Consider the following 27326-nt stretch of genomic DNA (forward strand, 5'->3'; position numbering starts at 1 on the left):
GCTCAGGAAACAAAGTGGAACAAAAGTCCCATCAGTTGATTAAGACACAGTCTTTAAGTTATTGGCTCATATTGCCCACCGACTACTTTCTTCCCTCCGCATTCTACCACGGCTAAAAAGGCTTGGCCAAAGGCCGTCTAATTGGCTTATCTTTCTGGTTAGGCTACAAATGCTTGTTTTCGTCTTTAGCTATTGTATGGAATACTGTAGAAGCCCCAACCATTCTGTCCTATCACGGACCTTCATGGTCTTCTGCCTGTGGCTAGACCATAGTATGGAAGGAAGCTCTGGCCGGGGACCTGGAGAAGACAACAGTTCTGGGCTGCTCAGGTGCTAATGAGAGAGAACTTGTCAACTTGGGTCAAGTTACAAGAATCCTACAGTTGCAGAGATCAGAGCTAAAAGAGGCTTTTTAAATCGTAAAACACTTTACCAATGAGGCACAAAAGCCTAGAAAACAAGAATCAACATGTCCCAGAACAAGAAAGGTATAGAAAGGCCAGGAGTAGAGGCCCGGGCCTGTGAACATCAGGTAAAAACATAATAAAGCCACAGCACCTAGAGGAGTTGAATTGAGCCCTCACCCCCACCCCTGGCAACTCTAGAGCAAAGGGAGATAATATATGCTTGCACCTCATTCCCACAGAATCACTGCCTGTGTAATCAGATGAGCCTCCTCAGCTAAATGCTTTTCAGATCATTATTTTGCTTAAAAATGATTAAAAGGTTCAGAAATAATTACCTATTTTAATTTCCAAAATGGATTTCACTGCAGAAGGCTCAGTATTCATAAACACAAACTGAACTCTCTGAAACAGACTGACTGCAAGTAACCTCTCAATTAGAAACAGACGCCAGGGCCTCAGGTTCTAAGTGTTTCCATTTCAAATGGCCCGGTCACAAGTGAAGCCAGCCGCAGGGTTAATTGCTCTTTCTTTCTCTCGTGGCTTCATTTTATAGTTTGACCTTCTCTTAGGATCCTATTGAGAGCCTGGCTTGCTGTGTAGAGCCTGCTTGGGGCTCTGTCCTTTCGGTAGAGACCACCTGCCCCTGTCAATGACTGGTCTCTGCACTAAGCGGGAGCTGAAGCCCACAGGACATAGCTCGCGATGTGCCAAACGTGGTTGAAAGTCAGAGCCTGTGGGTAGGCCTCCAAGAAGCAGATGGCACTGCTGGCTCACTGATGGAGATCACAAACAGAAGCCAGCCTAGGGAGCCATTCTAGGTATTCATGCATTTCCCCACAATTTGATATTATCAGTGTAGTGATACACACACATGTAACCCCAGCAGTTAGGAAAGTGGAGCACTATCCCAGGAACCACTGACCAATCCAAAGGGTAGGGAAAGGGGGATAAGCCCAGGCAAGAGCTTCCTTCATATACATATGAAAGAAATCTAAATGGAGTCACTGAATAACCAGGAAGACCAAACCCCTATTGGACATCACTTACCCTCAAGGGAAACTTCAGTGCCAGGAATGGGTTGCATCTAATTGAGTGGTTGACCGAGGGGACTCATGGAAACCTCCAAAGGACTCAGGCTATTTCCAAGGTAAGCAGCTGCTCTCTGCAATAAGGTAAGGCCTATCTGAAGACAACACTCACATATCTCATTGAACAGGGAGACGCTGAGCTGCTGCCTAACTAGAGCCCTCGCCCCTGCTGACTACAGTCCCTGGCACTGGAAAGTACTCTGCATGATACCAGAGGAAAAGGGTAAACATTAACCCAGCTACAAACCCTTCCATCTACAATGGTGACCTGTCTGCGTGGTAAGGCTACAGAGCCTCCACTTCTTTTGGTTTAACAAATACTTTTGAATACGAATACTCTAGGATGACAGTCGCTATTTAACTGTCATAGTTCACACACAGTTGGGAAATGGGAAGTGTATCACCCATATTCGCTTCTGTAGAATATTAACACACTGTTCCAGCAAAGCCTCTGATGATGAAATTTACTCCGAGAGTGTGCTATGGATAACAGAAACGCATTGCTTATTGCCTGTGGGCCCAGTGGAGGAATGTCCTAGTCTTAGCAGCACAGGAGTCACAGGTCAAGGGGATCACACCTCCTAGACCCCAGTGTGAAAACAACACAGAGCAAGGATCCATGCACTGTGGTCACCTCCTGCCTGTGCCCTGCACTAGACCCTACCTGCCCTTGGGGGTTGGAGGTGAGGTGGCACAGAGTCAACAGAGACTCCAGGAGCAGGTGAGGAACACCCACGGCAAGCTCCTCTGCTGCAAACTCCTTTAATGCCCCCCCACCCCCACCCCTACCCCACCCCTACCCCGCCCCCACCCCAACCCCGCCCCCGCCCCATCAGTCCCAAGAAAGCATCTCTTCTAAACAGCAGTTCCCGACTGTCTGGCATAGTCCGCACCAGCAATCCTTGGTCTCTCAGGCAGTCTTCAATTAGGTCCCTCCTGCAGGAGATGCTTTTGTGGCTGCATGGCCTCCAATGCTTACATAGAGGTGGTCCTGAGATTCCTGCTAGTCACCATTCAAGCTCAGGCCAAGTATTCTAGCCCTAACCCTTTCCCATCTTGAGAACTCTGCTGCCCTTCCCTCCCCACAGTTCCTTTTGTCAGATTACCTGCATCTCGTTAAAGGCAAATGCTAGCCCTTAAAATACTTGTTTCCTAGGAACTTGCTATAACTTTTCAACTATGCTCACACTATTATGAGAGTTGTTTCTGTTTTTCCTCGTGCTCTGGATAAAGCTGCATGAGTGAGTGATCTGCCCATCTCTGTATAAGGACTGCATGGATCTTACAGAACTGGAGTTTTTCCAAGTTTGTCTGTTTTACAGAGACCATGTAACCCGTTCAACGCCGAGCTACTGGGAGACCCGAGGGAAGCACTCCGCCACCTCGTGTGTATGCTTATGGTCACGCATTACTCAGGAGCTTTTAGTTAATGTCAACAGAATCTACTCTGGACAATATAAAGCAGAAGGGGGCAGGGTGAAGAACGTGAGCTCACACAACATCTGTACGAGCAGCAGCTGGGCTGTGAGGTAATTATTCCCCCAGATGGCTTTAGTAGACCCAATTCTGGGCAAAGCTCCCATGAGCACTTGGACTCCCATTGCAGACCCCTACCCCCATGCCTGCTACATCAAAGCTTTATTTCTCTCCATGCCTGGGTCAAAGTCGGGCCCCTGAGACACCCTCATGAACCTCTTCTGAATCTACGGTATCTCTTTGATGTGGTTGAATGTATAGTGCTCTTCCCATCACTGGGATTTGAATATTCTTTCTCTACACCAGTCACACCAAAAGCCCTTGTGGACCTTCCCCAAAGGCCTACCCCAGCCCCAGATTCATCCCTCAGTCAGGTGTCCTGTGACACAGACAGTGGGACCTTTATGATCGCCTGACAAAGTGAGAACAAGAGGCAATTAGGCACCAGACGTGAGGACTGTCAGAGGACAGGGACCTGTCTGAGAGCTGGTGGAGGGGTACTATTATACCTGCCTCGGGCAGCTTCAGACAGGATGCTCAGGCAAGGCACTAATTAGACCACTTTGGGTTTGCTTCTCAATTGTATTTGAGTCAACCCTCCTAGCAGGGACTGAAGGAAGCCCTGGAACAAAGGAACTACAGGTGAGATTCACACTGGAGGGCTAGTAAGAGAGTAAAGAGGCCCTGGTCAGGTGTTCCTCACAGGATGAAGAAAAGGGGGCAGATACAACATTTAACAGGAGTCATGACAGATAAGATCGGTCAGGACTGTGCGATGGTTGACACTGGTTGTCACCTTGGTAGGCGGTAGAAACACCTCAGGAGACAAACTTTGGGGTGCGACTGCTAGATTGGGTTTACTGAGGTGGCAGTAACCCCCGGTGATGGTTTGCATAGGCTTGGCCCAGGGAGTGGCACTATTAGAAGGTGTGGCCTTGTTAGAGGAAGTGTGTCTTTGTGGGGTAGGCTTGGAGACCCTCCTCCTAGCTGCCTAAGGACGCTCAGTCTATTCCTGGCTTCCTTTGCATGAAGATGTAGAACTCAGCTCCTCCTGCACCATGCCTGCCTGGATGCTGTCATGCTCCTGCCTTGATGATAACGGACTGAATCTCTGAACTTGTAAGCCAGGCCCAGTTAAATGTTGTCCTTTGTAAGACTTACGTCGGTCATGGTGTCTGTTCACAACAATAAAACCCTAACCAAAACACCACCTCACTGTGGGAAGCACCATGCCAGACTGGGATCTTGGACTGAATCAGGAGGATAAAGTGAGCTGAGTACCACAGCCGTCCGTCTGTCTGTCTGTCTCTGTCTCTGTCTGTCTGTCTCTCTCTGTCTCTGTCTCTGTCTCTCTCTCTGCTTTCTGACTGAAGATGCAGCATGACATGTGACAGCTGCCTGCAGCAGAGCCCTGCAGCTGAGACTCACCCAGCCAGGATGGACTGTACCTCCTCAGACTGTGAGCCAAGATAAGCCTTTGTTTCTTACGTCACTTTTCTCAGGTGCTTTGCTGCAGCAACAAGAAAAGAAACTATATAAAATAGAAAGAAACTTCTAGAATAATCCCGAGGTTTTGCTTTGGTGTGTGTTCTTGAGCTACAGTCATTGAGAGGAACAGGGTTGGGTGTGGGGCAAGTCAGGTGACTCCCAAGTGGTTTCTCACCATCTGACTGGCAGCTAGACAAGGAACAGGCAGTTAGACGAGGAGCAGAAGCTCAGAGGATCTCTGGGGGAAGCAGAATCCACACTTTGTCCCCTGACCCTGAGAGCACGCTCCTTATGTTCTGTCCAACAGGATGGACGGTAGCTTCTGTGGCTACTGAGCTGCTGAGCTTGTCCCCCTCAGAGAGGAACCATCACCTCAGCATCCTGTGAGCAACTGTGGAAGAGCTCTGCCCCTCACACCGGTCAACCTCCAGGACTGAGCCTCTGATTTTGAAACTAGCCACATGGAGGGAGGGAGCAGCATGGGCTCAGGGCTCAGCCCCCCACCTCAGAGGCTGCAGACAAGCCACTGGCTGTTTTACTAGTGATTCTGAGTAACCAGCTAAACACTGACAACCCCAAAATACCTGTAGGAGTCTCAGTTCACATTGCAAGATGGCTCACAGAAGCGGGGGTGGCGGGTGGGGGTTTGTGGAGGGTCCTTATATATTTTACAGCTTCACTATAAGGCTAGTGGGAAGGGCTCCACAGACAAGACAAATCATGGCAGGAGGGGCTGGGAACTGCTAGCCTTTTCTGGGTACTCCAACTTCCAGGTTACCCCTCACAGTGCTAGGCCACGTCGCCCTCAACCTGAAAAGATTTTTCCTTTGGGTTTTTTTTCTTTTTAAATAAAAGTGTCACAGCAGCCATGAACAACAAAATCCTCAGTTTTCTTCCTGCCAGTCTTGGGGCCAAACCTTCTATACTCATGGCTGGTTCCCCTGGAAACAGGTCCCCATCCTGAGGCTGGCAGAGTCTATTAGACTTTGCCTCATTAGAATGGGAAGCTTCTATCACTTGGAATTCTAAGGGATTCAGGAGCTGAGTCCTGTTGGAGGGGCTCAGAGAGTTACAAAGGTCTTGGCAGATCCATGTAGGGACTGAGCTCAAAGAAAAACCTCAGAACAAAGATCTTCCCGGTATGCGTTATCTACAAAGGTTTAAGGGCTCTGCGCTAGGAGCCAGCAGAAGAAACCAAGTATCTCTTCCATATTCTATCACAATATCGTGGTAGCTTCACCGAATCGTAATAAACTTTAATTTAAATAGCCGTGGGGGATTAGCAGCCAGGGTTTCGGCTGGCACAGATCTGGACAGGAGCTAATATTAGACATGCCAGCACCACTCACGAGAGGCTGCTGAGATCAGAAGGGGCCTTAGAGTTTATCCGACAGAATTCTCTCATTTCGCAAACAAGAGGAGTCAGACCCGAGCAGAAGGGACGGAGGCAAAAACTCACTGCAGCAGGGATGTCAGGCAGCCCCAAGCCCTGGGCTTCTGTGCAGGACCTCATGCCCTTTCCACCTCACAGGAAGTTTCTCGTGCTGATGCAAAAAATAGCTGCAATCTAGTTTAATTCTGGCGTGTGGAATCGATGCAGCTGACAGTCAAAGCCCACAAAAGATCATGGGCTCCCCCTGCTGAGCACAGCGTCTGCCCTGCGCATCACCTAAGTAACCATCTTAGTTATCTTCATGTGTATGTGTGTGTGTATGTGTGTGTGTATGTGTGTGTATGTGTGTGTGTGTGTGTGTATGTGTGTGTGTATGTGTGTGTGTATGTGTGTGTGTATGTGTGTGTGTATGTGTGTGTGTATGTGTGTGTGTATGTGTGTGTATGTGTGTGTATGTGTGTGTGTATGTGTGTGTATGTGTGTGTATGTGTGTGTATGTGTGTGTGTATGTGTGTGTATGTGTGTGTGTATGTGTGTGTGTATGTGTGTGTGTATGTGTGTGTGTATGTGTGTGTATGTGTGTGTGTATATATGTGTATGAGTTATTATGTATATAAAATAGAGTATACTCTAGTTATCTTTATATATACATATATATGGGAGTTATTATATACATTTGTGGGAATATATATATATATATATATATATATATATATATATATATATCAGAGTGTACTCTACTTAAACCACAAAAGGCGCTCATTAAGGAAGCCCCAGGCTCCTGTGCAACCTCCTCACAGACAGTGAAGGAGGCAGTGCAGTCAGGAACTGTTCACGATTATCCCACAGGAGCTCAATGGTGCCTTTCTAGGACTGAAACTGGGCTCCAGACCAATACCTCTCTCTCTTAAAGTGGGTATCACTCGCACCACTCCTGGGCTGCACACTGGGTCCCACCCTCTACCCACACATGACAGTTCAGAATCTCAATCTCAAGACTGGGACTCTAAGGCCTGTGGTGCGCAGAAAGGTGGGATGGGTCTGGCTTCTGCCTTATTTACATCATGACCCTCAGAAGGCAGAGAGCCTCAGAGGTAGGATGACAATTCAAAAGGTGATTAAGACAACACTCCAGAAATGACCACCCAATAAACAAGCCGTCTGCACTGTGTAGACACCAGGGCTCCTACAGTCCCATTTGCTGAGAGCTTCCCTCACATTTCCATTTAAAAAGCCACCTCTATATTGCAGGTCCTTCCATTAACCTGGCATTATTTTTAATTTATCAACAGATACATTATCTTTAGCAATGGCTACGTATAGAATTGCATATGGGTGTTTGAACTGTGGATGTCAACACTCAAGAGTTTAAAAAGTTTCTTTCTATTTATGTTTCTTTTAATCCATATTTTCTAATTAACCAATCCAAATACAATAGTCATAAAAATAAAGACGGATGTTTTTTAAAAAAACCTCTAGCAATGTTTTCCTCAAAAGCAACAGCAGCAGAGGTGGAATGAGCAATGGGTTACAGAATCATCTAAGCACTAAAATGGCTGCCCTGGGAGCCATGATCAAGATCCTTCCACCCAGCAAAGGAAAGAGAAGCATTTCAAGACATTGGGAGAGCCTGGGACCAGGAAAGCAGTCCCTAGCACCAGCACTAACTGTGACGGACTCTGCTCCTGACAAGGAATGAGAGAAGACAGACATCAGGCCAAGATTTGAGAGGAAGCCAGAAAGAGATGTCTGTCTGGCAGCTCAGAGAGGAAGCTAGCACCAGTCATTCAGCCCAGCATGGCTGATATCCAAGGCAGGAAGGTAAATGGCTAGCTGGGTCATCAACAGCTGGACAAGAAGGAAAGGTGAGCCAGGGAAGAAACTGGAAGCCAGGCTTGCTGAGAGGTCCGGAGACGGTGCTATGAGAAGAAAGTCCAGTGAGTGTCCAAGCCCTGGCACTAGGAAACTAGGCAGCAGCCCACACCCTAGAGAGCACTACTGTAGTTCACGGTTAGTGAACTGCCTCACATGAGGTTTCGTAGGTCAAGTTACTCCTGCTACACAAGTAAACAGGGCAATGATAGAGTAGTTCTGGATTACTGATGCCAGGAGTTTCAGGATAGCTGCTGGAGAGGCTTTCTTTAAGGGGCAGGCACCAGCTAGACACCCCCAGACCCAGCTCCTGGGAGGAACATAGAATATCTCACCAAGTCCATCAGGGTTGACTTTGGAAAAATGAATGTCAGATCACGTCCCTCAGAACTTCAACAACCTTCACCTCCATTGCTCCGCTGACATTTATTGTTAGTTGTTTTGAGACTCCTGAAATGAGAGGAGTGTCTGGCTTCATTGGAGACTCGGTTGTGCCACCTGATGTTTCTCTGGAAGCTGTCTTATATGAGAGGATGTTTGGCTGAAGCAGACACATGAAAGGATTATTTTGCTGAGGACAGACATGTGGTGGTTTTCCTGGAAGCTGCCTGGTGAAAGGGCATGTGATGTTTGCTGAAGTGGATGCTAGAGAGGACACAGGATGTTTGGAAAGATGTAGAACCCAACAGTGGACAACACTCTTGCACTGGTGCTCCTTGCCAACTCTTATCTGGCATCCATTGGTCTTCATGGACTTGCTCTCTGGCATTGGCTCCCCTTGCTTTCTTCGCTGATCTTTGCTTGTCATGACTTTGTAGATAGAAACGCAGCTGCTTCTTTCTGCCTCTATGAACTCTTGCCTGCTGACCAGCAGAGCCTCACAGTTTCTTCTGGATCAAGCCACTGCTACTAAAATGTATCCAAACGGCTTTGAGGAACTGGTAGATATCGGACACTACAGGGACTGGGGAATATACAGGTAAGTGAGACCTCACACACTGTCTAGGAGAACATTCCTGAGTACAAAAGTCACCCAGGTGGCAGGCGCCATGCAGGAAGAGCTCCCTGGAGACAGCCCACCATCTTGCTCAGCTAAGATGTGTGTTCTCTGGACAGGCATGGCCCCAGAGCTCGTCCCAGGATTGCTTCCTGTTACTGATGTGCTTTCTCCTGCTTGTCATTGCCATACTCCTCAATGATTTGGCTTGGTGTGAGTGGACACTGGGAGACCTTCACTGCCTATAGCCTGGTATGATCACTTCCTGGGTGACAGCCCCCCTATGGGGCTAATTTCCTACAGATCAACATGAAAATGAAAGTTCTTGAGATAATGCTGTTTAGATGAATTAATGATTTTATGTTATTCCGGGTTTGGTTTAAGTGATTTTAGGAAGTTATCTTGATATAAATAAGTTTGGGAAGTTAGGGCAGTTAATAGAAAGTTTAAAAGTTAGAATCAAGAATAGAATGTGCCCCTTCCTCATAGACTGGCAAAACTAAGAGCAAGAGGGAAGGTACAGCAAGAACTCTCACGTGCGCTACAAACAGGTAACTGTAGTAGCAAGAAAATAGCTTAGGACAAGTTAGTGATCAAAGAAAGCATTTGTTCTAGGTTGAGCCTGAGTTCCATGGTCTGGAGATCTGGGAATGTGGTAACAGGTTTTCTGTGCGCTCCATGAAATAGAAAGGCTATGAACAAAGAGTAAGCAATTCTATTGTGAATCTAAGAACAGAGAACAGATGATTAGTCAGTCTAGCTGATCAAGACGTCAAAATAAGACGTAAGACAGACAACCTGTTCCTTAGTAAATGCAGACTGTCCTCAGCCAAGCACAGGGAGAAACCTGCTACTATAAACTTGGCCTGCTTAAACTTTACTAATGTATGACAAGAAAATTATAGCTTTGGGATTACAGTGGGCTTGTGGAGAGAAAGATAGAGGAGAATTGTTTATAGTTAGGTATAAGTCTCAACAGAGAAATATATAATAATCCTTTTGTAATTTCCTTGGGGAATAACTTTAATCGGTTTTTGAAGAAAACGCTTTTGTGGTGATTGTGTCTAGAAAATTTGTAACTTGTGGCTATAAGGTAATACAACTTTGTCCTAAGGGGTATAAAAAGGGTTAAAAAATAAAATGCTGGGGCCTGCATTTGCTTCAGTTACTCTGTGTGCATGTGTGCGAGTGCAACCCCATTGGCTGATGTCTAGACAGACCCTGGTCATCCCCTCTGAGTGACAGACCCAGGTCATTTCCTCTGAGTACTGACTTCCATCAGCTGCTTTCAACACTGACCCCAATCACCAATGCCAAACCTCACTGCCTGCCTCAGTTTACCATGTAGTAGCAAAACTGTCCTTTGACACTAGGGATTTATGCTGACCCCCATGGGGCTTCGCCCAGCCCAGCATGGCTTCAGGAGCAGGGCTCTACGCAGGAGGATTCTGGGATCAGAAAGTGTCATAATCAGTGACTATGGGGGGGGGGTCGGGGGGAAGCTGGAGAAAGGCTGCAGGGAGGAAATAGCATTTAGGACAGACTGACATAGTACAGGACAGGGACACTTACACCCAGTGACTCTCTGCAGGTAAAGACAAAGAAAACCTTTGCTGAGTCCCACTGCTTCTGAGCACAGTGTAGAGTGGTTTGCATACTTCATCCTGAATATCCTCAGTGAGATGTAGGACTGACCTCCTCAAAATGCCACAATCAGGAGACACTTGAGTCCTCTATATACAATGGCGTAGTTTTTGCACCTGTCCCCTTTGCCTGACTCACAGGACTACAAAGGCACAGATACCAGGCTCAGCTAGGAACACTGTTTTAATAAGACCGTGCTTTATACCATCATTTAAAAACATTTACTAACACTAAAAAAGGTGTTACATTTGCAAAGTGAAAAGGAAATTCAATCTTCAGTCACTGAGCAAATGTTTCTGTTGGAACTGTCATCTCCATGTGTATTTAGAAATACATATTCAATGGCTTTCACTCTGTGTGCATTTAGAAACATACATGCGATGGCTTTCCCCCTCCATGTCTGTTTAGAAACCTGTATGCAATGGCTTTCACCTCCATGTGTGTTTAGAAACATACACACGAGGGCTTTCTCAGTGGACTCAGAATTCACATGTGCTTTGCTGTTTCTAAGCTGTTAGACTAAACACAGACCATAATTTTCTTCCCAGTACCATCTGGACCTTAACCCAGGAATGAACCTCTACCTTTCTGTTAAACCTTCCTCTCAGTTTCCAGCTGGTAACCCAAAGGAGTTTTCAAGGGGCCTCTGAATATGGGCAAAGCACAGCTCACTGGTGACTCTCTTCCTTCTTCTTGGGGGGCCCTTTACCTTGAATGAATCCTTCACTTGACCCCCTGACTTCCTAAATATGCAAGGGAGACTCTTCCAGAGACTTTGGACATCACATAATTGCAGGCAAATTTGCAATGGCAGTGAGCAGACATCTTCATCAACACCATAAACACTACAATGACCAGCAATAGTTCACTATCTACCTTAAAGGGGATGGAAGGTGGATGATGTATACCTGTAGTCCTGGCTACTCAGGAGACTGAGGCAAGAGAATACTTGAGCCCAGAGTCCCAAGTCAGCCTGGGCAAAGTAGCAAGACTGATGTTTGTGGAGTCACTCTGTGGCTCTTGTGACACAGCAAGCCTCTGACATCACTGAAACTCAAAGTTGGAGGCCCAGTTTTTTGAACCCAACTCTTCAGCTGAAAAACTAGAGGTGCAAACCAGTCAGTCATAAGGTGTCAGGAAGGGAGATCCAAAGGCAGGGCTGTTAGATTGCTTAGCTAACATGTTAATGACAGTCCCCATCCTTTCAGCAAGTTGAGATGCCACATACACAGTGAAAAAGCTGGAGCAGCAAAGATAGAATAAGAAGTGAACAACCATCTGGTCTACCTTCCCTCCATCAGAACAAATCATGTTTTAGAACGGTGAGGTGTGTTTTCATATAAGTGCTTTCACTTGTACAGGATCGAATATGCGTTATATTAGACACCGTCCTACAAACAGAATTTGTCCATGTATGAAATGAATCTTTCTAGTTTTGTTAGTTGCTGTAATAAACATCCTGACATACACAACACAGGAGAGGAGAGGGCTTATTTGCCTTACAACTCCTGGTCAAAGTCCTTCACTAAGGGGAAGTCAAAGCAGGAGCTCAAACAGTTAAGACATACCACACTCAGAGCCAAGAGCAGAGAGAAAATAAAGCCACCCTTGCTTGATTACTCATCTAGCTGTCTCCTGTCTCCTATAGGTCAGAAACCCTTGCCTAGGGAATGGTGCCACCCACAATGAACTGGATCTTCCTACATCAATTAACAATTAAGTCAATCTCCTCTAGACATGCCCTCAAGCCTACATGATCTAGAGAGTTCATCAATAGAGGCTGTCTTCTCAGGTATTTCTAGATTGTAGCAAGTTGATAGGAAAAAAATCACTACAAGAATTCATTTTCTAAGTGTCATATCAACTCCACAAACCTTCTCAAAAGCTTTAGAGTCACCCTGGAGGCTCACAGCTTCTCCCATTCACCTCAGTGCCACCCAAAACAGGATTCACAAGGGTACAAAGTGTGAATGCTAACAAGCTGTCAAGGTATCCTCTTTCTGACCAAAATAATGGCTTGGATATGCCAAGCATGGTGTTTCAAATAAATATGGAAATTTTAGTAAAAACTATTTTACTATCGAGGAAAAAAAGGATAGCCATTTGAAATACACATTTGAAATGGATTAAAACATTAATTATATACAATATTTAAAAATAGGAAAAGACAGTTTTAATGGTTTTAAATTTATAAGCATGTAAACAATAAAAAATTAGGAAAAGTGAAATTGAAATAAAAAAAGCAAATCTTTTTTACTTTCTCAAAGCTAGTCTAAATTTAAACATGACAGCCTATTGTCCATAATGAGACAAAGATGTCTATTCTACATTCTTTTCTTGCCAAGTTTGTCATTTTCTTTCTTTCTTTTGTAGTGACATGTGAAGAATTCCAGCCAGTGTCTTCTGAGGTTCTCTGGTGAGTGGCTGTTCTCACCCTGGAAAGTCTTTCCTCTGATTTGTGTAAGATAAAGAATAAGGATGGAGCTCGCCACTATCCTGCCTTCATCATAAACACACAGAAAAGTGCTCACACTTCCCATGCTCTGTCCTTTCCTACCTAAGCACTGGGCCCCACTAGCACCAGCCAGGAAGCTAATGCTTCAGTTTTGAGATCACAGAATGGGCTCTGGGGAGGCTTGCATCATTCTAGAGAAGACAATATTACCACCATCCACGTCAAAGCCACAGCTGACTAATCTCAGGCAGCCTGACAACCCAGAGAATATTTCAGGAGCTTGCTGGAGCCAGTAAATAGTTCTTGGAACAAAAACAAACCAAAATGGTGCCAATCCCTTTTACACTTCTTCCTTTACATGCAGGAATAGAATTTTCCCTTGAAAAGACTCCCTAAGTATAATCTCTCTCTCCTCTCCCTCCCCCCCTCTTTCTCCTTTCTCTCTCTCTCCTCTCCCTCCTCTTCTTCTCTCTCCCCTCTCCCTCTCCCCTCTCTTCTCCCTCTCCTCTTTCTCTCCCTTCCTCTCCTCCTCTCCCTCCTCTCCTTCTCCCCCCTCTCCCTCCTCTTCCTCTCTCCCCTTTCCCTCTCCCCTCTCTTCTCCCTTTCCTCTCTCTCTCCCTTCCTCTCCTTCTCCTCTCCCTCTCTTCCTCTCTCCCTCTCCAGACACATCCTTGTAGGAAGCCAATGGCAAGCTGTCTGAAAAAACAGAGTCTCCCAATCTAATGTATCTCCTTCTTGGGCTAACTGTTTGCAGAAGCAGATTCTCCCAGTTTAATGTACCTCCTCTATCCTCTCATTTCATTCATTCACTCCCTCAGTAAATGGTTATTGAAGGTTCATTCCACACAAGTTTCTCAACTTAGTAAATGATTAAAGCTTGACCCCTTCCGTGAAGAAAGTTACCAGAGAAAATAAGAACCAATTTGTGTCTACTTAGGCATTGTGGGGATAGTTCCATGAAAGCATAAAGGGCCAAAACATCAGGTTCATACTCCAAACTAGGCCGCAGGTATAGATCAGTAGTGGGTGTTACCCACCCCCCGGTTCCACATCCATCACAGAAGGCAGGAGAGGCTGCTATTCCAAGACCCTGGGTTCCATGCCCAGCACAAGAGCCGAGGGGCTGCTATTCTTGGGCATCTTCCCAAGGCAGCCTTTTCTGATCTGCTTATATGTGGATCTTACATCTCTGCTGTGACCCTGGTTCATTATCCTTCTGCTGTGCTGTTCTGACCCTTCTGTATCAAGAGTTCACACACTACTGTCTGTGTTTACCATCTCGAAGAAGACCAAGACATCACAAGGTGTAGGAGAAGAAGGCAAGGAAGGTTTGACCCCATTGGAACATTGCCCTTGCAGCCTGGCACTGAGGTTCTACACAGGTGACATTTTCCTTCAGTATCTTACCAGTGGAGAAGGGTCATGCCTTAGGGCAAGGTAAACCACCACACATGCACAGAAGCCACAATGACTAGAGTTTAACAACCTCTCAGAATCAATAAACATGAGCCAATATTTACAGAAAGGAAGACCAGTCCGTGATGGTTGCTTCCCTTGCAGCCTTTCATTTAGAGTAATTCCTCAGCAACCATTATCCCCTCCAAAGTTTTTGACAGGCATCTCAAATTATTTTTTAACATTAAAAGAATGGTGATCACTATGAAAAATTTAGAAAACATAGAAAAGTTGTCTGAAAGATTTTATTTTATTTCATATGTGTATTTTGCCTGCATGTCTGTTTGTATGTAAGCCATATATGTGCCTAGTACCCAAAGAGGCCAAAAGAGGGCACTGAATTAGAGTTTCAGATGGTTGTGAGCTACCAGGTAGGTACGGGGAATCAAACTCAGGACCCTCTGCAAGAGTGTCAAGTGTTCTAAACCACTGAGCCATTGCTTTAGCCCCATAAAGTTGATTTTCAAAAATCGCATCCATTTTATAAGCTCCATCAATATTCTGGTCTATTCATTTTTATCTAATTTGTTTAACTTCGTAGCTATATGAAATTAGTATGTTCCATTATACAACTCTGGTAAAACTCACCAATAAACTAGGCTATAAACTCCTGATGAGTAATCTCAATTATGCATTAGGTAGGTCATGTTTCTATGACTGTAAAACAAGTGATAGATTCAGCTTTAAAAGATTAAACTCAACAGGAAAAAATTGGCCAAATGGACTATTGGATGTCTGTCATGAGCCAATAAAACTCACTTTTCTCACTCGCTATTTATCTTTCCATAGCTTCATCCGTGGAAGTAAGATCTTAGTCAATGTGGTGGGTAATTTTGGGTGTCTACCCTTGAGAAGACTCATCAGACGCCTTGAGCGTGTCTGTAGTGCATTTTCTTGGTTGCTGATTGCTATAGGACTGCTTAGCCTGCTGAAGGCCATGCCATCCCCTGACAGGTTGACCTGGGCCATATTAGAAATGACCAAGTAAGCTGTGTTCCTCTGTGCTCTCTGCTTCGATCCCTGCCTCGAGGTTCCTGCCTTCACGTCCTTTGATGGTGGAACTGCAAACTTAAGTGAGCCCTTTCCTCACCAAGTTGCTTTTGGATGGTGTTTTATCTCAGCAGCATAAAGTAAATGGGGACAGTTTATATCTGTCATGCCTGATATAAACAGATCGGAGTCATTATTCACGTGGGATTGGGTGGACACACACGTGGTGTTAGCAATGTTTTCCTAGCAAGTAATCCAACTACCATCATTCTCTATGGTTTCTCTTTGCGTTCTTCCACAGTAGGTTTTTGCTACTTGGTCAAAGCTAAAATCAAAAGGCGCTGGCTTACCTGATTAAGAAATTGTGTAGTCCAACATCAAAATACCTGTTTAAAAGAGACAAAACAAGCCTATGAATACAACATTTATAGCAATGGTGGACTTCAGGACTTTCATAACTTACATTATGAGCACTTTAAAGGCATAGCTACACCTGTGTAATTGAGGTGTAGCCCTGAGGCAGCAGCAGCAGTACAGGCTTAAGCCACACCTCCAACATCCTATTTGGAAGCTCTGGGGACCAAGCCCAAGAAGTTTTCTTAGACCAAGTGGTTCTAATGCAAAATCAGACTCTGGGCACACAGGCATCTTCAAACCGAAGCTCGTCTAGAGATAAAAGTCATATGGTAGACGCCATAAGACCTCTATATCTCAGTAGAAAGATCCTCGCTAACTGTTGGCCCCAATATTTATCTACCCAAACCAAATGAAATGAGTGTGAAAATCCAGAGCTACACAGTGAAGGGAGGAGGGGTGGGTGAGTTAGCAGTCTTCCGAGCCCACCCGGTTGTGGTTCCTGACACTTTCCACCTGGAAGCACTCGTCTTCCACAATTGGTCTGCTCTGAGCAGAGACTGTAAGAAGAGTACCTCCCCCTGCTACAGCCTCACACAGCTCACCCTCTGTGAGCCCCGAACCAAGCCTTTCCCACACCACTCAGCTGTTGAGTCCATATGAACTTCACTGACTCAGTTTCCTTAATAATCAAGGCTTCTTGACTCCGAGTCACTAGATCAGCCAACACCTTGTCCTTCTTTTAAGTCTGCTGTGAAGATGCTGGGGTGTCCGTGGCTGTCCAAGGTGGAGACTCTCTGCTCCTTACTCCACGGGATGTCTGAGGCCACAACCAATCAGACTGGCCTCCTGGACTGTCAGTCTAAGAAGTGACTTCTATGTCTCCAGGCAATGGATACAGAGCACCCCCAGCAAGGAATGTGACTGCTTAGGGTCTAACTATTTCTAGATCCTGCCCTGTCTCTGCCCAACCATGCAACCAGCAACCCTGGCACCTCGGACAACCTGGAAAACAGCTAGTAATTACTGACACTATAACAGGACTTCTTGTGGACAGTACCATCCCTTGGCAGGTCAGCTCCATCCCTTGACAGATCAGCCTGTGTTCCACCCACAAGGTTCTTTCATGTTTACAGACTGTAGACTCAGGGAAAGTGAGAAGAAAGGAACTCTAGAACACATCAGTCACCAGATCATTCCCTGAAACTATTACAAAATTCAGGAAGACTGAGATTTAAGAAATATAATCTCCACTTACCCATAAGACATGTGCACAGTCCAGTACACATGTGACCAAGAACATATATGACATTGCCCAGCACAAAACTGTAATCTTACTTAAGACATCATAAGTGTTTTGCTTTTGTTTTGGTAACTTGACCTGTGGTTCCTGAGAATGACCTTTGCAAATGACAACCTTGTCCTGTCACAAAATCAAAGACTGGAAGTGTCTGGAGGAGAGACCTGTCTGAAGGGGAATGGACTCCAAATTCCAGAACCTATGAAGTGGCTCACAATAGTCTAACTCCAGTTCCAGGAAATCTGACACCCTTTTCTGAACTCCACAGCCATTGGACATGCATGTGATACAAAGACACACATTCAGGGAAAACACTTGTCATATACATAAAATCGTAAATGCCTCTTAAAACTTAAACATCCACACCACAAATAATGAGTAAATTTAAAACACCTGCAGACAAAAGCCCCAGTTTTACTACCCAAGGTGTGTACAGTCAGCATCTCTGGAGCCTCCTAAAGGTTCTACAACCTAAGGTTCTACAACCCTCCAAACAGCACCACCACCTGGAGATGGATGAACTCCTCAGACCTGTGAGCCTAGGGTGGGGCATTTCACACTTAAACCACAGCACTGAGTCTCTGCAGTGCGGCAGTCAGGCTCAGTTTCTAGCTGAAGGAACTAGAGTTCAGAGTCTAAATGACCTACACTGAGCCACAGCCAGGAGGAGCCAGCTCAGAGGCAGACTGAGCCTGTGCACAAGATCTTCAAGTTCTTACCAAGCAGGCCCTCACTGGTTCTTAATGTTAACAACTACACTAAAATGTGTTCATAGAGTAGACCACCCTCCCTCATCTCCACCTGCCCCTGGCTTCTGCCTCTCCCAAAGCAGCTGTCCTGCTCCAGATTTGCCTTAGTTCCTCTGAGCACACACGTCCCACAGGTGCCCCAGGCAGCCCCCAAAGGCATAGACTCTGTTTCCCATTGTTCCTAACCGGAAAGGGCTGTTCATTTCATAAACTAGTCCTTCCCCATCTCCACCTGACTTTCGGTTTCTCTCAACACAGCTGCCCTGCTCCAGGCGTCCTCCCTTCCTCTAAGCACACACGCTCTGCAGGTGCCAGCAGACCCTGGGGGCTTGCATCTGGTAGGTTCTGGAAAGCCACGTGACCTGCTGGGCTGCAGCTCCCAGGGTGAGGATGGAAAGACCCTATTCACAGATGAATTAAATGATATAGTATAGCAACATGGCTTAGCTCTGCACCTGGTGCACACAAGTCCTCCGTTTTCACAGCTCCATTTCCAGAGAACTCAGAAGGAGAAGTATGCCCCACACAAAGGACTAAGGTGCCTCACAATGCAATTCAGAAAGAGAACACACTGATTCCAGGGCCCAAGCAGGCAAGCTTCAGGGAACAGGCTGGGCAGCGGCAGTGCCCTAGACAGCAACGGACAGCAGAATCAGGGAGAGCTCAGCCGTGAATAAGAGAATAAGGAACACAGGGAATATCTGCCCTGGCTAGTTCTGGTGGGCCACTCACACACCGTCTCATTCTACTGAGCTGTCTCTCTGTATTGATATTCATTGGATCAATCAATACTGTGTTCATGCCTTCTATGTGCCCTGCACCGTGGCATAACAAGGTCCTCAACTCTCATTCTGGCTGTAGGAGGTAATAATTGTGTCAGTAAAAGTCTACTGAAGACTAAATACAAACAAGTTAGCCCCAGTGTCCCTACAGCTGCGGCTTTCTGTGGAGGGAACAGTTTTCTGTAGTCAGAAAGGGACAGACATGCAGGGACCCGAAGAGGAAAGTTCCAGTAAGGAGTGTCTTCAAGGAGAGTAACCCCAAGTTGGGGTGGTCAGCATGGCTGGAGCTTGGTGGAGAGGAAAAATGGGACACGGAGAGGTTGAAGAGAGTGGGCTCCAGGTCTTAAGGGAACCAAGGGGATAAACAAGCTTGGGTTTTAACTGAGCACCAGCGAAAAGCAGTAGAGGGCTTTCAAAGAACACGCTTGTCTATACTTCGTGCTCTGGAGAGATGAGAGAATGGCACGCTTCAATACATCAGTTAAAGAGATCACTTTGGTTTTCAAGAAAAGATTATTGGATGAGGACAGGAATCAAAGCATCTTTCCAGCACATTCTCAACATTTTAGACCTTGGAATACTTAAGAGTTTTTACACTCAATTTGATTGATTGAGGGACACTCAAAATCAACAAAATCTATTCAACTATTCTAAAATTCCTCTTCCCACAAAAGCCCTCAAATCTTTAAAAAAAAATTTATGATGTGTATTTGTCAGTGTTTGTGTCTGTCTTTCTGTCAGTGTGAGTGTGTGTCTGTCTGTCTGTCAATGTGAGTGTGTGTGTCTGTCTGTCTGTCAATGTGAGTGTGTGTGTCTGTCTGTCTGTCAATGGGTGTGTGTGTGTGTGTCTGTCTGTGTATGGGTGTGTGTGTGTGTCTGTGTATGGGTGTGTGTGTGTGTCTGTCAGTGTGAGTGTATCTGTCTGTCTGTCAGTGTGAGTGTATCTGTCTGTCAGCGAGTGTGAGTGTATCTGTCTGTCAGCGAGTGTGAGTGTATCTGTCTGTCAGCGAGTGTGTGTGTCTGTGTGTATGGGTGTGTGTGTGTGTGTCTGTGTGTATGGGTGTGTGTGTGTGTGTCTGTGTGTATGGGTGTGTGTGTGTGTCTGTGTGTATGGGTGTGTGTGTGTGTATGGGTGTGTGTGTGTGTCTGTCTGTCAGTGTGAGTGTGTCTGTCTGTCTGTCAGCGAGTGTGAGTGTGTCTGTCTGTCTGTCAGCGAGTGTGAGTGTGTCTGTCTGTCTGTCAGCGAGTGTGAGTGTGTCTGTCTGTCTGTCAGCGAGTGTGTGTGTGTCTGTCTGCGTGTGTCTGTCAGCGTGTGTCTGTCTGTCAGCGTGTGTCTGTCTGTCAGCGTGTGTCTGTCTGTCAGCGTGTGTCTGTCTGTCAGCGTGTGTCTGTCTGTCAGCGTGTGTCTGTCTGTCAGCGTGTGTCTGTCTGTCAGCGTGTGTCTGTCTGTCAGCGTGTGTCTGTCTGTCAGTGTGTGTGTTGCCCATTCATCTTCCCTCCATCCACCATCCATCCATCTGTCCCCCATCCATTTGTCGCCTCCCCACCCACCTCCAGCCCCCACCCATCTTCTCTCTCTCTCTCTCTCTCTCTCTCTCTCTCTCTCTGCTTGCCTGCCTGCCTGCCTGCCTGCACCTCTGCATCTGCCTGTGTGTCTGCCTGTGTGTCTGTCTGCGTCTGTGTGTATGTCTGTCTGCGTCTGTGTGTGTGTGTCTGTCTGCGTCTGTGTGTGTGTGTCTGTCTGCGTCTGTGTGTGTGTGTCTGTCTGCGTCTGTGTGTGTGTGTCTGTCTGCGTCTGTGTGTGTGTGTCTGTCTGCGTCTGTGTGTGTGTGTCTGTCTGCGTCTGTGTGTGTGTGTCTGTCTGCGTCTGTGTGTGTGTGTCTGTCTGCGTCTGTGTGTGTGTGTCTGTCTGCGTCTGTGTGTGTGTGTCTGTCTGCGTCTGTGTGTGTGTGTCTGTCTGCGTCTGTGTGTGTGTGTCTGTCTGCGTCTGTGTGTGTGTGTCTGTCTGCGTCTCTCTGTGTGTCTGTCTGCGTCTCTCTGTGTGTCTGTCTGCGTCTCTCTGTGTGTCTGTCTGTCTGCGTCTCTGTGTTGTCTGTCTGTCTGTGTCTCTCTGTGTGTGTCTGTCTGCGTCTCTGTGTGTGTGTCTGTCTGTATCTCTCTGTGTGTCTGTCTGTCTGCGTCTCTGTGTTGTCTGTCTGTCTGTGTCTCTCTGTGTGTCTGTTTGTCTGCATCTCTCTGTGTGTGTCTGTCTGCGTCTCTGTGTGTGTGTGTCTGTCTGTATCTCTCTGTGTGTCTGTCTGTCTGTATCTCTCTGTGTGTCTGTCTGTGTCTCTGTGTGTCTCTCTGCATGCCTGTCTGCGTTTGTGTGTTTGTTTACAGGGTTGTGTTCATGCCACAGCATGTGCAGAGAGAGCAGAGGACAACTTCCAGCAGTCAGTTCTTTGCTTCCATCATGGGTTCTAGGGACTGAACTAGTGTCATCAATTTGACAGCAAGCCCCTTTACCCACCAAGCCATCTTGGCAGCCCAAACCTCTCAATCCAAAACCCTTCTGGTCCTGAGTATTTCAGAGATGCTCACACACATATACTGTGATTAGTTTCAACATTCTCAACTACACTTGTCATGAGGAAAACTCGGTTTTACTGCATTCAATAGAATCATAGAAATCAGTATTTTAAACACCTTGCTCCACAAACGTTGCTCTTCTGTGTTTAAATCTATTCCTGGGACTAAAGGACTTAATTCTCCCTTAACAACTGCTTATTTAGCACTTACTACAGCCAGATACCCCAGGGGCTGCGTGTATGGCAGTTATGGGTGCTGATGGCTTAGTGGCAACCGATGCAGCAAGCCCAGCATTCCGGGGGTGCCACCTTGAAGGCTGGGGCCTCAGTGGCCCCAACAGTGAGAATAGTGACTCCTCCAGTCCTCCGGGTGCCAGGAAGCTGGAGAACAATGCCCTCAACTGACTTCAAGACCAACAAACCAGAGAAACCATGGCTGCCGGACCCAAAGCTGAAAGCCGGTGGCCCACGCTGTGCCTTGGCCCTGAGTTCACTGCTGCCTCTTTTAACTGCGAGAGTTGAGACTTTCTGCTTGGGATCCATTAGGACTTGAAAGGTAATTTGTTCTTTTTCAGTCACTTACTCTAGAAAAAAAAGGATTATCGGGGAAGACAGATTGGCTTTGCACAGCAGGGGATATCAAATTATATTAACAGTCATGTTGTAATTATTCTCCAAGATTCCTTGAAGTAGGGCACACTTTTATGAATATAATAATCCCTATTCAAAAAGTATAAAAGTTTAATGATACCGTTTATCCACAGGTAAAAATTCCCATAAGCTCATTCATTATCGAGGCTTCATTCCCAAGCCACATGGTACAGTAAGCACAAGCTCTTGTGTGGTATTTTCTACCAAACACTTGGATCTGGCCTCACACTCATGTGAATGGTCACAGATTTGAAGTGAGAGCCAGCCAGCATTCATGCCAGTGCTCAGACCAGCACTCAGGTCAGTACCCTAGACGGCACTCACGCCAACACTCAAGACAGCAGTCAGAGAACACTCAGACCAATACCCCAGATAACATTCAGGCCAGCACTCAGTCCTGCACTCAGTCCAGCACTCAGTCCAGCATTCACCCCACCACTCAAGACAGCACTCAAGACAGCACTCAAGACAGCACTCAAGACAGCACTCAAGACAGCACTCAGCCCAATACCCCAGATAGCACTCAGGCCAGCACTCGCTCCAGCACTCACTCCTCCTAATTCCTGACACCTTTTAAGCTACATCTCCCGGATGCAATCTATTAAGTAATGTTCAGTGTATACCTATTGTGTGCACATATATTTGTTATATAGGGAGAAACAGCTAACGCAGGTGAACTGAAATAGGAAATGTTAATGCATTAAATATTATTGTGTATGTCATTTTATTTACAATATTTATATACTGTAATCTATTCACAAACACCAATTTTTATTTAATCACCAGTACATCAGGTCCTCCTTGCTGTCCCCTCACTTATAGCACAACTTGCTGATTCTCACCTGGCTCCCAGTCCTACCTACCTATCTACACACACACACACGCATGCACACACACACACACACACACACACACACACACACACACACACGCACGCACGCCTTCTCTCACCACCGCTGTCCATGGGCCCAGGCTTCACCACAGACGCTTTTCTCTGATGTCCAGGAGCCACTGCACACTTACACATCCCAAATGCAACTCCTCATTTCCCACTTGGATTTGCTTCCCGGTGGGTGGTCTCCCCCATCCCAGGTGATAGCAGCTACATCTTTCAGCCACCCAGAAACCTGTACCCATCTCTGAGTCCCAAACCCTCACATCCAACTCAACAAAAACCATGAGAACCTAAACTCGGACTTCTGGATCCTCAGCACCTGGACGTCGCAGCTCTTTCTGTTCCTGGAAAGGCCATTTTCAATGACGAAATGGTCTTTTAAATCATGACCCTTCACTTCTCTACTGAAACCCTATAACGGCTCCTCACTTCAGTCAGAGGAGCTCAATGGCTACAGAGCTAGGTCTATGCACACAGGCTCAAAGTCAGAGGAGGGTAGGCGTTCAGTGAGTTCAAAGGAAACAGACAGTGTTGGTGCTTCAGTTCCTTGCCTGACCTGACAGGTATGTGGTGTTCACCTCACACGCCCATGAGGAGATCACCCTGAATTCCAAGTGTCTTGAAGAATGACCATTGAACATACTTAGATGACCCAACTGGAGTGGAGAGGGGAGTGGGAAGAAAACCATTCGAGCCAGTGTCACAAGCCACAGACAAGTTAAATGTGCACAGTACATCAGAAACTGCTCCTTCAGACGGATCTTAATAGAACTATGGCGACAGCAACAGGCTCCGTGGTAGCCCCATAAGTAGATCATTCTCCTTCGGTGTGCTCAGCACCCAGACTCAAGGCTGAAGTTGTTTTCTGTAAGCGACCAACCCTCAATTTAACTTCTAGCTCAGACCTTTCTCCCATGTTCCAGATCTTCGTGATTGATCTATGCTTGGCTACAGAACTGGTTATGTGTTGTGAAGCACCAGCTTGGAGAATGTGGCAAAGGTATTTTAGAACCACGGCTAGCATTCAGAGCAGTAGACTTTGGGTTAAACAACACCGTGAGGCATACCCCAATCAGGCAGTTGAAGACCTTAACAGCACGGCTGGAGGATTCAAAGAGGAAGGCATTCTCTTTCCAAAGCTGTATTGAGACTCAAAATTACATCAGCTCTTCCCTACCCTAGATCTTTAGCATCCTCTACAAACTTCACACTTACCAGGTCTTAAAATGGACACACACACACACACACACACACACACACACACACACTCAGAGTGTAATTTGTATAAACTGTAAATACCAGGAGCAGCACCCCCAGAATTTAGCTCGAAATATAGGAAATATCACTTCTCCCAACACAGGTCTGTGTGGACTCAGTCTGAACCCTACTACAGTATTATAGTACTTAACGGTGCATAAAGTAATCATTGTCCTCCTCAGCCGAGGAGCACGTATAGGGGTGGAGGTGTGCACGCATGTGTGCTTCTCCTTGAAGGGTTTAAGGTACGGCTGCATAATGAGGTACTTAAACCTACCTCTGCTGCTTTCAGTTCGTTACATAAAACCCCTCCGTTCCTGTGCATCTTGCTATTTTTGTCTTCTTTTATTAAAAAAAACAACACTTTTTTCAATTTAATATTCTAAGTGTTTTTTTAAATTGAAGGTAAAATTCTCTGCACTGGAACACTTCATAGTGGAAATTCTTCGGAGTCTTTTCCCATATTGCGTTCACACTTGACAGAAATTAAGATGTGGCACTCATGTTAAATGCCACTGACCTCAATTTAAAGTTCCAGTGCAGTGCCACCAGCAGGCCAGGGGGGCCCCGATTTGCTGTCCGAGAGACCATTATTTGTGAGTAATAGTATCATTATAGAGTTTTGCCTGAGGACACACGGGGATTTTAAACATAGGGCGGTTCCTCAGGGGATTGATTTGGCCAGAAAGCTACTCCCATGAATACTGGTTCTGGGCTGGCTTTGTGTTTCAGCTTTCTGGTCTGCACAGCTTCTCCCTCAGGAATTCTCCTAGGAGTCAAAAGGCAACTGCGAATGGAGGTGTCCAAGGGAATCAGCAGACCTATCCCCTCTTATATAGAGCTACGCTCATTGTTCCCAGCCGATCGGCTGCTGGAGGCTGAAGCTTCCTCCCGAGACGCTCAGAAATAGCTTTCCTCTAGAGCTTGTAAACATCAGAGTTCGTCCCAGATTTAACAAGTCTTTCTCTCTCCTGTTTTCTAAGCCAATGGTTCTCAGCGTGTGGGCTGAGACCCCTTTGGGGTCAAATGTCACATATCGTATATCCTATACATCAGATATTTACATTACAACTCATAACGGTAGCAAAATTACAGTTCTAAAGTAGCAACAATGTAATTTTATGGTTGGAGTTACCACAACATTAGGAACTGAGTTAAAGGGCCACAGCATCAAGAACCACTGCTCTAGGCCATCTCTGGTTCTCGCTCCATTCAGGCCATTATGTCACATGAAAGCTTCACTGTGAGCATATGGAATGGAGCCCTGGTTAGCCCTGGTTAACTCCTAAAGAACAAGACTCAGATACCAAGTCTTATCTGGTTCCAAGACCCACAGACCTTGTGGTCAGATCTCAGATTCGCCATGGAGTCCTTAGAGTTAACCTGTTCCTAAAATGGGCTTGCAGTAAGCTGGGCTTCCCTCAGGACCTGGAGAACATACAACAACCCTGTCAGGAGAGAAGGCTGCGTAAGGAGACACTAGGAAACCCCCTTTCAACCATCAGGCTATTGAGTTGATAATCTCCAAGGAACTGGAATGAGCTAGAACGTCCCAGGAGTTGTCAGACCTTGCAAGAAAGACTAGAGCTCAGGTAATAGTAGACCAGTGATAGCTGGGACCACATCTTGCCAAGACTACTGAGTTATATACACCTTTACCCTCAAAACACCGTCAAGACGCCCCCAAGATGGGCATGCGGGGCAGGAACCTCACTGAACCTTGTATATGTTCTTGTCCATGTGGCCACATGGAATGAATCTCCTCTCTCTGCTTTTTACTTTTTTGCCTGCCTCTTCAATTGGCCTACTGAGGATAGGTGGATGAGTCTAGTTTGCTATGGCTGCCAGGGTCCAGTAACATAAGCATATTAAGAACCAGGTCCCTGTGACAAGACCACTCAGCCGATCTCATAGTGACTTGCAGCCTTCACAAGGGCACTAGAGCCCACTGGAGATGTGACCTGGGGTGAGCAGTCAATGCCCTCCTGGGACCCTCTAGGTTCACAGATGGTGAGATGGGAAGCCTGACCACAGTTGCACAAGCTCCAAACAGGCAGCACAAACAGTGTTACCAGGACAGCACTCAATGCCAGCTGCATTGAGGAGGAAGAATAGCCCATTACAGAAGAACCTGGTCAAGGAAAACTGACAAACTTCTTGGGGTCACGGGGAGGGAGAAGAGGCTAAAAGCAAACTGAATGATGGGGTCATTATCCACACGAGACAGGGAAGAGAAAGCAAGATCCTACAACTGGATCTGGTGCTCTTTCATGAGAGCATTTATCCATATTTATTCAACCACTGTGTATATAGTCACACAAATATACCACATCTGTGAATAAAAAAAAAAAGGAACAAACAACCTCCAGGAAAGGAGTCTGTGTCTGCCAAGACTGATGGATCCCCTGGAATTTCATGTCTGTAGAGACACTGGAATTTTGTAGATCCTGAGGCTAATTACTTTTTCTTGGGCTAGTTTTAGCTTCTGTAACAGTCATTCCCTACCCTCTCTGTATCTGAACTAACGCCTCATGATACTTAAAAAAAAAAAACCTCTTAGAAGCTATTAACTTAGAACACCAGCTTACCAATCCAAGGGCTAAGAATGTCATCAGATAGAATCTCGGGCCTACAAAATAGCTCCCCCTATCTCAGTGTAACCACCTCCCATACCCACTAATGTATTTTAAATTGCCCTGATTTAGGAGTTTCTCTGTCCTGTAAAACTATAAAAACTTCATGAAACTCTGCGTTGGAACATCGACTTGGGGATAACCTAACTCTGTGTTCCAGGGCCACACAGTCATTCAAAATGGCCCCAGAAAAAACTGATTCCCTTTAGGATGACAGCTGTGGTGGAGTTCAACTGCAGGGTCAGAATGACTTGTCCCCCTGCTCCTGAGGAGCCGCTTCTCTCTGATATTTTTCTCTTCCACTCCCATCCTTCACCAGAGCCAATCCCACCAGCTCCCCACACTTAGCTCTTCAGGGCCAGCAGAAAACATCAGCCAACAACAACCCTTTGCAGAGCATCACATCTGAACACTGTAACTCACATGGCTTTTAAATAAAGTCGTACCAGAAACAAGTAGCAATGGCCACTAATCAATCAGGTTGAATCATCAACCGAGAGAAGTCCTATCGGCTGGGATTTCTTAGCCAGTTGAACTTGAGAACCTTTCAGCCAAGTGCAGTTCCTGCCATTCAGCTTTGAGCATGGAGGTTTCATTTTTCCCCCCTTAAGCCGTATTTAAGAAGGAAATTCCTCCAGGCTTCCAAGTTGGCTTTGCCGCTAAGTCTCTGACCAATTTACCTGAACTCATTTCGTTCATTCAATAAACAATCACTGACCCCTCCTGGGCATGAGGCATTGACCTGGCTCTTGTCACACAGCAGTAAATAAAACAGACAAGCATCTCCACTCTCAGTCCACCGTGACACAGAAAGACAGACAAGAAACCGGGAGGGGAGGGCCTGAGGGAAGGCAGGTGCTACTAATGTGAGAA

General features: G+C 46.2%; 1 protein-coding gene across 4 annotated transcripts in view; it reads right to left on the minus strand.

Annotated features, from left to right (window-relative positions):
• Hhat (hedgehog acyltransferase) overlaps positions 1–27326 on the minus strand; it is a 256089-nt gene that overhangs the window by 121402 nt on the left and 107361 nt on the right. For all 4 annotated transcript variants that reach the window (XR_010056911.1, NM_001398579.1, XM_039091516.2 and 1 more), the window contains 1 exon segment: positions 15616–15651. Coding sequence is in view for 2 of the 4 variants with exons in the window: in NM_001398579.1 (NP_001385508.1) it covers positions 15616–15651 (36 nt within the window). In the remaining 2 variants the exon portion in view is untranslated.

The sequence above is a fragment of the Rattus norvegicus genome, chromosome 13 (assembly GCF_036323735.1).
Source record: "Rattus norvegicus strain BN/NHsdMcwi chromosome 13, GRCr8, whole genome shotgun sequence".
NCBI classification, from domain to species: domain Eukaryota; kingdom Metazoa; phylum Chordata; class Mammalia; order Rodentia; family Muridae; genus Rattus; species Rattus norvegicus.